Source organism: Danio aesculapii, chromosome 2 (assembly GCF_903798145.1).
Source record: "Danio aesculapii chromosome 2, fDanAes4.1, whole genome shotgun sequence".
NCBI lineage: Eukaryota > Metazoa > Chordata > Actinopteri > Cypriniformes > Danionidae > Danio > Danio aesculapii.
Genome location: NC_079436.1, coordinates 2,048,454 through 2,063,488, shown reverse-complemented (window position 1 = coordinate 2,063,488; position 15,035 = coordinate 2,048,454). Strand labels below are relative to the sequence as shown.

At 35.0% G+C, this 15,035-nt stretch overlaps 1 protein-coding gene across 1 annotated transcript in view; it reads right to left on the bottom strand.

The window, feature by feature from the left end:
* Positions 1 to 14,688, bottom strand: part of mcoln3a (mucolipin TRP cation channel 3a) — a 27,883-nt gene extending 13,195 nt beyond the window's left edge. Inside the window, exons 1-5 of the mRNA XM_056464613.1 lie at positions 14,599 to 14,688; positions 9,539 to 9,703; positions 5,740 to 5,893; positions 3,113 to 3,194; positions 2,919 to 3,015 (exon numbers count right to left, since the gene is read on the bottom strand). Of these exons, the coding sequence (XP_056320588.1) occupies positions 2,919 to 3,015; positions 3,113 to 3,194; positions 5,740 to 5,893; positions 9,539 to 9,703; positions 14,599 to 14,688 (588 nt within the window). The remainder of the gene's footprint in view (positions 1 to 2,918; positions 3,016 to 3,112; positions 3,195 to 5,739; positions 5,894 to 9,538; positions 9,704 to 14,598) is intronic.
* Positions 14,689 to 15,035: the final 347 nt, after the last annotated feature.

Sequence of the window (15,035 nt, the reverse complement as noted above, 5' to 3'; positions counted from 1 at the left end):
TAGTGTCTTGAAGAATATCTAGTCTAATATTATGTGCTGTCATCATGACAAAGATCAGATAAATCAGCTATTAGAATGAGTTATCAAAACTATTATGTTTAGAAATGTGTTGAAGAAAATCATCTTTCCTTTAAACAGAAACTGGGAAATATACAGGAGGGCTGATAATTCTGACTTCAACTGTATATAGCTGTATAGCTGTTCATTCATGTTAAAAATGAATAAATAATGCATTGTTTTTAGTAAAGCGTCTCGTGTTTGTCATTGCGTTTGATGATTTGGGTCACATGACTCATAATTTGTGTCATGAGACAAACCCAAAGGGAATCCCAGTCATTCTCTTATTGATGACATTGAGAATGAGAAATAATGAAGGTTTGATCTTGTGACCAAACAATCTATAAATTCCAGGAACAAAATGGCTGACACACACACAAGCGTTTGTTTTTGTAAATTGCGGGGACATTCCATAGGTTTCCGTTGTTTTTCTATGGTACAAACTGTATTTTCTATCGCCCTAACCCCATCCTACACCTAAACCGATCCTCATAGGAAAGTGTGTACAGGTTTACTGAAAAAAAAAACTCATTCTGTGTGATTTATAAGCTTTTTGAGAAACAAGGATATCAGCAATGTCCTTATATTTCACCACCTTCACCACACACGCTTTACAGTCTAATGTCACCTGAACACACACATTAGTTGGCTATTACATAAGTAATTATTGATGAATCGGTGTGTCGTCATTTTTTAAATATTTGGCTGTTTGGTGGTAAAGAAGGGATAAAGCTGCAGATTCTCACATCATTCATTCATTTTCTTGTCGGCTTAGTACCTATATTAATCCGGGGTCGCCACAGCGAAATGAACCGCCAACTTATCCAGCATATGTTTTTCGCAGCGGATGCCCTTTCAGCCACAACCCATCTCTGGGAAACATCCACACACACTCATTCACACTCGTACACTACAGACAATTTAGCCTACCCAATTCACCTGTACTGCATGTGTTTGGACTGTGGGGGAAACCGGAGCACCCGGAGGAAACCCACGCGAACGCAGGGAGAACATGCAAACTCCACACAGAAACGCCAACTGACCCAGCCGAGGCTCGAACCAGCGACCTTCTTGTTGTGAGGCGACAGCACTACTGTGCCGCTGCGTCGCCCATTGTCACATCAATATAGTATAATTTATGTAACGCTGCCCTGCAGAAAAAAACAGTTGGCTGGGTTTAGCTGGTTGACCAGCCTGGTTTTAGATGGGTTTTGGCCATTTCCAGGCTGGTTTCCAGCCATTTCCAGCCTGGTCTTAGCTGGTCAGGCTGGGAGATGACCTGCGAAAACCAGCTTGACCAGCCAAAACCAGCTATGTCCAGTTTAAACCAGACCGGTTAAGCTGAAATGGCCAAAACTCCTCTAAAACCAGGCTGGTCAACCAGCTAAAACCAGCCAACAACCTTAGGCTTGTTTAAGCTGTTTTTTTCAGTACAATAATTCATATTTTTACATTACTGTGAGGGTTGGATTTAGGACAGACGTTAATAAAAACAATGAATGGGTAATTTATAAATAATATGAATAATATTCAGTATAATTACTGTTTTTACATTATTGTGAGGGTTGGGTTCGGGGTAGACGTTAATAAAATACAGTTAATGAGTAATTTAACAAATAATTTAAATAATTCTTGCTAACTTCCAGCCGCAGCTGTCTCCTTCTAATGATTGTACTGCCCCCTAGTGGATAGCACAGTGTGTGACTATTTTTCAGATTTATTTAGTGAAGTTTGTTTATAAGCTAATTTGGAGAGGATCAGATGCTTATGATTGTTTGCGGCAGGTCCCGCATTATCCAATTTATGATTCACCAATCAGGCGATTCCTAAGCCACTATAAATACCCTCGGTTCCATATCACAGCCGTCTTCATTTTGAAGAATCCCCCCTTCCACCCCTACTCCTCCTCCTTTTTTAGATGGGGGCACGGTGGTCCAGTGGTTAGCACCGTTGCCTCACAGCAAGAACATCACTGGTTCTAGTCCTTACCAAACCAGTCAACGTTTCTGTGCGGAGTTTACACGTTCTCCCCATGCTCACGTGGGTTTCCTCCCACCGTCCAAAAACATGCAACTTAAGTTAACTGACTAATTCAAATCGGCACCACAGACGTGCTCCTAGTAAGTAGTTATCTGTTAAGAGCAATCTCTATCTGTTCATTAGCTACTACAGCAGGGGAGTTCTCCAGATCTACCTGAGCTCAAACTCCCCTCTCACCTTGCAAACGGGAGGGAGCCCCAGGCTCGAGGATCTGATGAGCTCAGGGCTCTCTCCCAGGACAGCATGCCGAACCAGCTTTACAATCACTCATCAGCTCAGTGTGAACTCTTGAATTATATATAACTACTGATTTTGTGGCACAATTCCCCAAACTTTGCTACATAGTTGGATGCATTTCTTCTGTTTGTTTATTCTTTTATTTTATTTTATTTTTTAATTGAAAAAATACAGCAAACCTTTTCCATATCGTTTTAATTACTCTCTGGCCTCAAGAAACACTGGTCTCTGTAATTTATAAACAAAACACTGAAAGAAATGTGGGAAAAGGCATACTGTATCATATTTAATGCATGAGTTTCTAAGGATTCTTGTAATACCTGTGTCATACCTGTCATAATGTCATCATCACCTGATACTGTATGTCACAAAAACATGCACACACACACACACACACACACAAATACTAAAGCCAAAATGAAAAATGGAAATCCATAGACTTCATAGTGACAAGCCTATATTAGCCAATCGAGGAAATGCATAAGTTTCATTTGTGACAAACCTCTATTAGCCAATCCTGGATAATTTAGTGAAATGGAGAAAGGTTTCAGTCAAACTTGAGTGAAACTGAACTGCTAGCTTACATTAATGTTGAAGTCGTAGCAGTCTGGTAACTCTTGATGGCGAACCGTCTGAATGTTGATAGCCTTGATCTTCAGATAAATGTTTACCGCTAACAACCTGCAAGAGAATCGCAAAAATGTCTGCTTATCACACTGTAAACCGACGGTGTAAACTGATGGATGTATTTTCAGAGGAGGCTGTGATGCACACGCACCTTTGGAAATCTAAAGTCAAGTTCAAGGAATTTTCCAGAATATCACTCGTGTAGGGAGAAGTGGGATACACAGAAACACACTCTGCAAAGTAGTAACACACCAAACGGTGAGAAATAAATCACCGAGAACAAAACTGTTTATTATTTAACAGAACCACAGGTTATGTTTTCATTTTGAGTCACTCGTGTGCGCTGTGGAGTCATATTCTCGACACAATTTTGCACGCAAATGATTATGTTTTGAGCACGCAAACTGACTTGTGTGGATGTTCAAAGATTTGCATGCATAGATCATGTTTTGGGAGTGCAAAATAACTTGCTGCATGTGCGTTAACAATTCTGCATGCCAAAAATGTGTGTATGTGTGTGTGTTAAAAATTGTGCGTACAAAAGATTGTTTTGTAAGCGCAAAATGTCTTGTTGCACATGCATTCCCTGCTGAAAAAAACTGCTTAAAACCAGTCTAGGCTGCTTGGCTGGTTTTAGCTGGTTGACCAGGCTGGTTTTAGAGGGGTTTTGCCCATTTCCAGGCTGGTTTCCAACCATTTCCAGACTGGTCTTAACTGGTAAGGCTGGAAAATGACCAGCTAAATCCAGCTAAAACCAGCTTTACCAGTCTGGTTTAAGCTGGACATAGCTGGTTTTGGCTGGCTCCAGCCTGGCTAGGCTGGTCAAGCTGGGTTTAGCTGGTCGTCTCCCAGCTTCACCAGCTAAGACCAGGTTGGAAATGGCTGGAAACCAGCCTGGAAGTGGCCAAAACCCCTCTAAAACCAGCCTGGTCAACCAGCTAAAACCAGCCAACCAGCCTAGACTGGTTTAAGCTGTTTTTTTCAGTAGGGTTAACAATTTTGTACGCAAAAAATAATGTTTTGAGTGTGCAAAATGGCTTGTTGTGCGCACGTTAACAATTTGGTGCTCAAAACATTTTGTTTTGTGAGCCCAAATTAACTTGCATTAACAATTGTACAAAATAACTTGTGTGTTAACAATTCTGTGTACAATAGATCATGCTTCGTGAAAACAAAATGGCTTGTCCGTGAGTTAACAATTTTGCTTGCAAAAGGACTTGCACGTTAACAATGCTGTGCGCAAAAAAGATCATGTTTTGAGTGCACAAAATAACGTTGCATGTGCGTTATTAATTTTGCATGCAAAAGATCATGTGTTAGTGCAAAATGGCTAGTGGCACGCAAATCAGTTGTCAAGCAGGATTTAGCAACCATCTGATTGGCTGGATCTCTGTCATATTGTAACACTGGGTTTATGTTGATTTCAACACGCATTCATTCATTTTTCTTTGGCTTAGTACCTTATTTACCACAGCGAAATGAACCGCCAACAATTCCAGCATAAGTTTTACACAGCGGATACCCTTCCAGCTGCAACCAAGTACTGGGAAACACCCATGTATTCTCACATTCACACACACACACTTATACACTACGGTCAATTTAGTTCATCAGTTCCCCTATAGCACATATGTTCGGACTGTGGGTGAAACAGGAGCACCCAGAGGAAACCCACACCAACACAGGGAGAACATGCAAACTCCACATAGAAACGCCAACTGGCCCAGCCGGGACTCAAACCAGCGACTGTCTAACTTTACAGATAGAAAATGCTCAACCAAATTTCTGACAGTCTAACACTGTGTTGTTTTCCAGGACCTGTTCAGAGAGCTTATATTTTGTCTCATTATGATAAGAGAGATATGTATGATGTTAGAAAATTATTTCTTTCATATCATGTCAATCCTAAATGTAAAGAAGTGCACTTTAAAAATATAAATCACATTTATCCTGCAAAATAATGTCTAAGGTTAAAATTCAATATTGGGGACTGAAATGTATGCCAGTTTTGTAGATATTGAAACAACTGAACACTTGTTTTTCCAATGATATACGGTGCAAAGATTTTGGGAGGAAGTATTAGTTTGGATACAACAGAAAATATATATAAGACTTGTCTTCTCATAGGAAATAATTAAGTTTGCCCTAATATTTAAGGATAAAAGATATCTTGTGTAATGAACAATTAGATGTAATTATTAAAATTCTATATTCATAAATGAAAATTTTTCAAAAGTCCCTCAAGACTAGCAGTGTTTAAAGAAGAATTTCTGATGCATTTGAAGACATTAAGAGAGATGAAAAGCCAAAAAGCAAGATGTTTATTTTCTTCATAAGATTTTGGTTTCATATTTTGAGAACTTTAACTCGTCTGCTACTTAATTTTCTTCAGCATAGATTTTTTTGGTTAATTTTGGTTATTTTATTTATGTATATATTTTGTATCATAAATGAGGATGGAAAGATTGTTAATGTATGCAAGTTGATTATCTCAGTCTTTTGTGTAAATATAAAAGTATTAATGCCTTTCTGTTATTGTTCAAAATAAATAAATAAATAAATAAATAAATAAATAAAAAACAGCGATCGTCTTGCTGTGAGGCGACAGTTCTGACCACTGAGCCACCATGCAGGCCCATGATGTCAAAATCAAAGTGGTCAATTAACATCAAACTGTTTTGCCATGTTCTTTTGGCATCAAGTTGCCACTGGGACGCGCATAACTTCTGTATCATTTTCATAATCATTCCATCGGTATCATGATGAGGGTTGCTGTACCTGTCTCTACATGTGGATCGATTTCAAACGTCTCATTGGACGGTACGACGTGTGCATGTCGATAAAACTGCTGACAGAGAGACAGAGGAGTCGTCAGACCATTGATCATCTCCAGCGCTTGATTACCAATCGTGAGGTTCTGTAGCTGTAGATACTGACACAAACAAACAAACAAACAAACAAACAAAAACACACAATCATTAATAAGGAATGATCCGAATAAATGTAAATTTGAATAAATAAATTTGATTAAAATGACTATAAATGGGCGACACGGTGGCTCAGCGGTTAACACGGTCGCCTTACAGCAAGAAGGTTGCTGATTCGAGCCTCGGCTGGGTTAGTTGGCATTTCTGTGTGGAGTTTGCATGTTCTTCCCGTGTTGGTGTGGGTTTCATCCGGGTGCTCCGGTTTCCCCTGGAGTCCAAACACATGCACTATAGGGGAATTGAATAAACTAAATTGGCTGTAGTGTATGTGTGTGAATGAGTGTGTATGGGTGTTTCCCAGTGATGGGTTGCAGCTGGAAGGGTATCCACTGTGTAAAACATATGCTGGAATAGTTGGTGGTTCATTCCACTGTGGTGACACCTGATGAATAAGGGACTACGCCGAGGGAAAAATGAATGGATGTATGAATGACTATTAATGTAATTGATGTAAATGTAAACAACCCATAAAATATAATTACACTATTACCTCATAGATACATCAACAGGTGTGGCGTATAATGCACAAACATATTATTCATTCATTCATTCATTTTCTTTCTGGCTTAGTCCCTTTATTAATCAGGGGTCGCCACAGCGGAATGAACCGCCAACTTATCCAGCATATGTCTTACGCAGTGGATGCCCTTCCAGCTGCAACCCATCACTGGGAAACATCCATACACACTCATACACTACGGCCAATTTAGCCTTCCCAATTCACCTGTATCGCATGTGTTTGGACTTGTGGGGGAAACCGGAGCACCTGGAGGAAACCCACGTGAACACGGTGGAGAACATGCAAACTCCACACAGAAATGCCAACTGACCCGGCCGAGGCTCAAACCAGCGACCTTCTTACTGTGAGGCGACAGCGCTACCCACTGCGCCACCATGCTGCCCCAAACATATTATGTGAAGCATAATATATGCACACTTTTACGTAAAACACTTCTGACTGCATGTGGTTTTCTTTTTCTGCCTATATGTGTGTGTGTATATGTGTGTGTGTGTGTGTGTGTGTGTGTGCATATACATACACACAAAAATTATATTACAGAGTTTTAGTATGGGGAATAACACATATTAATGATTAACTTTGACGTCTGCCTCAATAAACACTCAAAGTTCTGCTTATGCGAGAGCACACTGCATGGCTTAGTGGTTAGCACTGTGGCTTCACAGCAAGAAGGTCTCTGATTTGAGTCACAGCTGGGCCACTTGACATTTCTGTGTGGAGTTTGCATGTTCCCTCCATGTTGGTGTGGGTTTCCTCCGGGTCCTTTCACAGTCACATGCGCTATAGGTGAACTGATGAACTAAATTGGCCTTAGTGTGTGAGTGTGTGTGTGAATGAGTGTGTATGGGTGTTTCCCAGTACTGGGTTGCGGCCGGAAGGGCATCTGCTGTGTAAAACATATGCTGGAATAGTTGACGGTTCATTCCGCTGTGGCAACCCCTCATAAATAAGGGACTACGCCGAAGGAAAATGAATGAATGAATGAATGTTCCGCTTATTTGTCAATAAGTAAGTTGTTGTAGTTTAGCTATGGGATAGTATTAAGGTCATAACGCATTAATAAATGCTTTATAATATACAACAAAAACTCATTCATTCATTCATTCATTTTCAATTCGGCTTAGTCCCTTTATTAATCCAGGGTCGCCACAGCGGAATGAACCGCCAACTTATCCAGCATATGTCTTACGCAGTGGATGCCCTTCCAGCTGCAACCCATCTCTGGGAAACACCCATACACCCTCATTCACACACATACACTATGGACAATTTAGCCTCACTAATTTAGTAGGTAGCACGATCGCCAGCAAGAAGGTCGCTGGTTTGAGCCTCGGCTGGCTCAGTTGGCATTTCTGTGTGGAGTTTGCATGTTCTCCCCGTGTTGGCGTGGGTTTCATCCAGGTGCTCCGGTTTCCCCCACAGTCCAAACACATGTGCTATAAGTCAATTGAGTAAGCTAAATTGGCCATAGTGTATGAGTGTGTGTGTAAATGAGGGTGAATGAGGGTGTATGGGTGTTTCCCAGTGCTGGGTTGCAGCTGGAAGGGCATCTGGTGCGTAAAACACATGCTGGAATAGTTGGCGGTTCATTCCGCTGTGGCGACCCCTGATTAATAAAGGGACTAAGCTGAAAAAATAATGAATGAATGAATGAAAGTATGACTTTATTATACATCACTAACCCTACACAAAACCTAAACCCAACTACTACCAATTATGTTTGAACTATTCTCATCTCCATTACATAATGTTGGTGTTTTTAGTTTATTTTGTACATGTACATTTTTTATTTAAGATCTAAGTAACTATGCCTATTTTAGTGCTTCTTAACTTTGCTTGATTGATTGTATGAGTCTTGTATTGTTTTTTTTAGCTTGACAATTTTAACATCTGTCCAGGGACAACGGATGAAAAATAGCCCTCTGGCTAATTCTGGTGCATGTGCAGCAATGCTAATTAATGTACACTGTCCCTACCATATAAACAAATAAATAAATAAATACAATAATAACTATCATTAAGCAGCTAATTTGTAGTTTATTGAGATTAAAGGCTTAAAATATCTGGTAACACTTTATTTTGATGGTCCGTTTGAGTATTAGTACAGTCTGTTTAATATCTGCTGATACTGCTCCTTCAACAGACATATTGAAGAAACTATAAGAAACTTTGCAAGTACATGTCAACTTACACTAACCCTAAACAGTCTACTTACAATCTAATGAGAATAAGTTGGCATGTAGATGCAATGTAATATATACAACAAACGGACCATCAAAATAACGCATGACCCCAAATCTCCACGCAATTTCCTTTTAAAATATCCATCAGCTTTCTCTATTAAAAAATGATTCAGCACTGACATTTCCTTTAATTATCTAAAGTATTGGATATAAATTAGATATTAAGTGTATACATTGTATACCTAGATCTAACTTATAAAAAGTGAGGCAAGTGGCTGCGTTTTAAGTTGGGTCAACTTGAAGCCTTTTTTATGTATAAGAGGAGACAGAGTGAAATCTGAAAACACACACAGATCTGCAGACACACTGTTATACTGAGGCAAATCTGTTGAAAAGGGTAAATCTGACTGTTTATCACACGGTTTAGACTGTTTCTTAATGCAGTTGTGAGCTTATACAAGTCAGAATCATTAGCCCTCCTGTATATTTCTCTCTCCAATTTCTGTTTAACTGAAACAGAACACATTTCTAAACATAATGTAGTTTGTTCTGTAGACAATCCAAAACTAATATCGCTTAAGGGGGCTTAGAATTTTGACCTTAAAATGGGTGTTAAAAAATTAAAAACTGCTTTTATTCTAGCCGAAATAAAACAATTAAGACTTTCTCCAGAAGAAAAAACATTATAGGAAATACTGTGAAAAATTCCTGAATCTGTTCAACATCATTTGGGAAATATTTGAAGAAGAATAGAAAATTCACAGGAGAGCGAATCGTTTTGACTTTAACTGTGTGTAGAGTAAGATCTTACTTTATAAGTGCTAATAAACAAAAATTCCAAGTGTTAGCCATTATTTTTGTTTCGTTGTGTAACGCAGAGGATTTACCCTCCTGATGGTGTACAGGATGTGGTCGTGAACTTCGTGTTTTGTGTACAAGGCGTAATGTTTATTGCTGTCCTTGTAGTTTTTCAGAAAGAAATGCTTGAAGGCGATGAGATTTTCCTCTTTGAACGTCACCATCATCTCGTTGCTCAATCCAAAAGACACCAGCTGAGGAAAACAACAACAACAATAATAATAATAATTAATAATAATAATAATAACAATAATTAATAACATTAATAATAACAACAACAACAAAAACAACAGTAATAATAATAATATTAATAATAATAACAACAATAACAATAATAATAATAATTAATAATAGTAATTTTAATAATAATAATAATAATAATAATAATATTAATAATATTAATCTTAATATTAATAATAATAATAGCAATAATAATAATAATAATTAATAATATTAATAATAATATTAATAATAATAATTATTATATTATTAATAATAATAATAATTAATAATAGTAATAATAATAATAGTATTAATAATATCAATCTTAATATTAATAATAATAATAGTAATAATAATAATAATAATTAATAATAGTAATAATAATAATAGTATTAATAATATTAATCTTAATATTAATAATAATAATAGTAATAATAATAATAACAATTAATAATAGTAATTTTAATAATAATAATAATAATAATAGTAATTAATAATATTAATAATAATATTAATAATAATCTTAATATTAATAATAATAATAATAATAATAGTAATAATAATAATAATAATAATAATTAATAATATTAATAAAATGTATAATAATAATAATAATAATAAACAATATTAGTAATAATAATAATAATAATAATAATTAATAATAATAATAATAATAATAATAATAATAATAATAATAATAGTAATAATAATAATATTAATACAATTTATAATAATAATCATAATAATAATAATAAATAATATTAGAAATAATAATAATAATAATAATATAAATCTTAATATTAATAATAATAATAGTAATAATATTAATAATAATAATTAATAATAGTAATATTAATAATAATAATATTAATATTAATAACATTAATAATAATAATAATAATAATAATAATAATAATAATAATAACAATAATAACAATAATAATAATAATAATTAATAATAATAGTAATAATAATAATAATATTAATAATATTAATCTTAATATTACTACTACTAATAATAATAATAATCATAAATTATATTAATAAAATTTATAATAATAATAATAATAATAATAATAATATTAATATTAATAATAATAATAAATAATATTAGTAATAATAATAATAAAAATAATTAATAATAATATTATTAATAATAATAATAATAATCAAGTTAAAACAATCTCCATGACTTGTTGCACTGTATAAAATGTATTTGTGAACGAACAGTTTCCATATTTTGTGTGTTTTGCGTTTATTTCCGATTGTGAATTGCATTATGGGATGTTGATCTCTGCTCTGTCCACTTTTGATGATAAAATTTAACTCTACAGTTTAGTAAAGTGACTTTTATTGACATTTAGTCATTTAAATTAATAATATCATGTATAAGAAATAAAATAAGTCTGTTAAATAACAGAAAATGCACTGGCGGTTTATTAGAAGGTTTTTGTAGAGTAATATCCAACACCAACACAGACAATATAGTACTGCACACTATTAAAATAGTTCATAAAAGTCACTCTTTGGAACTTTTCAAGATTAAAAGATATTGGAGGAAAGATCAAGATCAAGAATGCAATTCAAAAGCCAAAATAAATGTGGAAAAATTAAAACATGAATCACAAAATATGGAAAACTGCTAATTTACAGATATTTTTTACACTGTGGACAAACTGAATCATGTAAAAAATGAGAGCAACATCATAATTTAACGATTTTTGTTCTGTTTTTTAATAAGAGAAGAGTTTATTTTACTGTGAATTCCACTAACACGAGTCATATATGACAGTCATGTTTAAAACGCCATCAAAACTTTGTCAGGAAAAAACCCAAACAGTTTGGTCAATCAAATGTCACAGTGATTCATTACGTTACATTATACTTATATTCCCTCATTTAGCACATATATTTATCTAAAGCGGTGGTGCTCAACCCTGTTCCTGGAGATCGACCTTCCTGCAAAGTTCAGCTCCAACCCTGATCAAACACACCTGAGTTAATTAATCAGGACCTGAACAGCACTTGATAATTACAGGCAGGTGTGTTTGATATGGGTTGCAACTGAAATCTGCAGGAAGGTCGATCTCCAGGAACAGGGTTGGTCACCCCTGATCTAAAGTGACTTACAAATAAGAATAAAATCACTTCATATCACCAGAAAAGCAACAATACGCAGATGAATGCAGTCAAAAAGGTTGTTATTTAAGCATTTTGTTATTTTTTTTGTTGAAAACATGAACAGATGAAGAACAAACACAGATAAAGGGAGAGATTTTAAGTTTTCCTCTTTTTTCTCAGACTAAAAGTTGTAGTTACTATACTTTAAAGCTATATATAAAGCTATATACAGTATAAAGCTATATATACTATACTTAATAAAACATTTCACTGGTTCTTAAAGGCATAGTTCATGTAAAAATGAATAATTTACTCACTATTTAATTACCCTCAAGTGTTTTCAAAGCTTTACGAGTTTCTTTCTTCTGTCCAGCACAAAAGAAGATATTTTAAAGAATGTTAGAAACCGGTAACTATTGACTTCCATAGATAAATGACAAACACTATGGAAGTCAATGGTTACAGGTTTCCAGCATTTTTCAAAATATCTTCTTTTGTGTTTAACAGCTTTGAAACAACTGGAGGATTAGTAAATAACAACAGAATTTTCATTTTGGCGTGAACCATCCCTTTAATTCAAATATATTTTTGGGTGAACTATCCCTTTAAATAAAATCAGATATACAGTGAAATGAAATCCTTCACAAGTTCCAAACCATATGAGTTTCTTTGTTCTGTTGAACACAAAAGAAGATATTTTGAAGAATGTTAGAAACCGGTAACTATTGACTTCCAAAGATGAAAAAAAAAAAAAACCCAAGAAAGTAAACGGTTACAAGCTTCCAGCATTCTTCAAAACCTCTTCTTTTGTGTTAAACAGAAGAAAGAAACTTTCAACAGAAAGGTTTCAACACAAAGGCGAGTAAATGGTGACAGAATTTTCATTTTTGGGTGAACTAACCCTTAAAAAAATTCAAACATACAGTGAAATGAAATCCTTTACATTAGAAACCAGTAACCATTGACTTCCATAGATGAAAAACAAACACTATGAAAATAAATAGTTACAGGTTTCCAGCATTCTTCAAAACATCTTTTGTGTTCAACAGAAGAAAGCCACTAAACAGGTGATTAAATGAAGACACAATTTTAATTTTTGGATGAACTATCCCTTTAAATCAAAATCAGATATACAATTAAATGAAATCTTTTACAAGTTCCAAACCGTTACGAGTGTCTTCCTTCTGTTGAGCACAAAAGAAGATATTTTAAAGAATGTTAGAAACCGGTGATTATTGACTTCCATAGATGAAAAACAAAACCTAAGGAAATAAATGGCTACAAGTTTCCAGCATTCTTCAGAACCTCTTCTTTTGTGTTCAACAGAAGAAAGAAACTCAAAAAGGTTTCAATACAAAGGCGAGTAAATGGTGACAGAATTTTCATTTTTGGGTGAACTAACCCTCTAAATATAATCCAATATAAAGTGAAATGAAATCCTTCACATGTTCCAACCCTTTACCAGTGTCTTTCTTCTGTTGAGCACAAAAGAAGATATTTTGAAGAATGTTAGGAAACCAGTAACCATTGACTTCCATAGCTGAAAAACAAATACTATGGAAGTCAATAGTTACAGGTTTCCAGCATTTTTTAAAGCATCGTTTGTGTTCAACAGCTTTGAAAAACAGAATTTTCATTTTTGCGTGAACTTTAAATCAAATCAAATATACAGCGAAATTAAATCTTTTACTTGTTCCAAACCTGAACGAGTTTCTTTGTTCTGAACACAAAAGAAGATATTTTGAAGAATGTTAGAAACCGGTAACTATTGACTTCCACAGATGATAAACAATACCTAAGGAAGTAAATGGCTACAAGTTTCCAGCATTCTTCAAAACATCTTCTTTTCGTGTTCGACAGAAGAAAGAAACCCGTAAAGCTTTGAAACAAGTGGATCATTTTTTGGGTGAACTATCCCTTAAAATAAATTCAAACATACAGTGAAATGAAATCATTTACATTAGAAACCAGTAACCACTGACTTCCATAGATGCAAAACAAATACTATGGAAGTAAATGGCTACAAGTTTACAGCATTCTTCAAAACATCTTCTTTTTGTGTTCGACAGAAGAAACCCGTAAAGCTTTGAAACAAGTGGATCATTATTAAATAATGGCAGAATTTTTTATGGGGTGGGGGGTGGGGGGGGGGGTGGGTTACCCTTTAAATAAATTCATACAGTGAAATGAAATCCCTTACAAGTTCCAAACCTTTACGAGCTTAATTCTTCTGTCGAACACAAAAGAAGATATTTTGAAAAATGTTAGAAACTGGTAACTATTGACTTCCATAGATGAAAAACAAGGTTAACAGCATTCTTCAAAACATCTTCTTTTGTGTTCGACAGAAGAAAGGAACCCGTAAAGCTTTGAAACAAGTGGATCATTATTAAATAATAGCAGAATTTACATTTTTGGGTGAACTAACCCTTTAAATAAGATCAAATATACAGTGAAATGAAATCCTTTACAAATTCCAAACCTTTTCGAGTTTTATTCTTCTGTCGAACACAAAAGAAGATATTTTGAAGAATGTTAGAAACCTGTAACTATTATTTCCACAGATGAAAAACAAGGTTTACAGCATTCTTTAAAATATCTCCTTTTGTGTTCAACAGAAGAAACTCTGTTTAAAACATGTGGAAGATTAGTAAATAATAACAGAATGTTTATTTTTGCGTGAACTAACCCTTTAAATCAAATCAAACAGAGTGAAACGAAATAGAGTGTATTAAATCACACTCACCTGAACGGTAATAATGACTATCTTGAGTATCTGCAGCATCATCTTCCAAGGTTTCCGTCCTCTGGTGCTGTATTTCTGACACGGACTCATGAAGAAATACTTGAGTTTTCTCCTTAAGTTTTCCACACACTGCGGTTCCAGAAGTGCTGCGTTTTCATGTGTGTGTGAAGCTTGGTCAGACATTGTGCCACTCGCTGAGAGTCTGAAAATCAGACTGACTCTCCTGACACACACACACACACACGCAGCGTTTCCACATTTGAGGAACTGAAGCTGCTGTCTTCCACTTTTCAAACTGGTGGAGCCAGAGCTGGTCAGCGCTGACAGAAGTTGATCAGATAAAGTCGCATTGTTTTAATTCATCAGATGAAGTGTGCACTAGATAGATAACACCTTTCAGAGCAGGTTGTGCCGCATTCACTAAACTCAAAAAATGA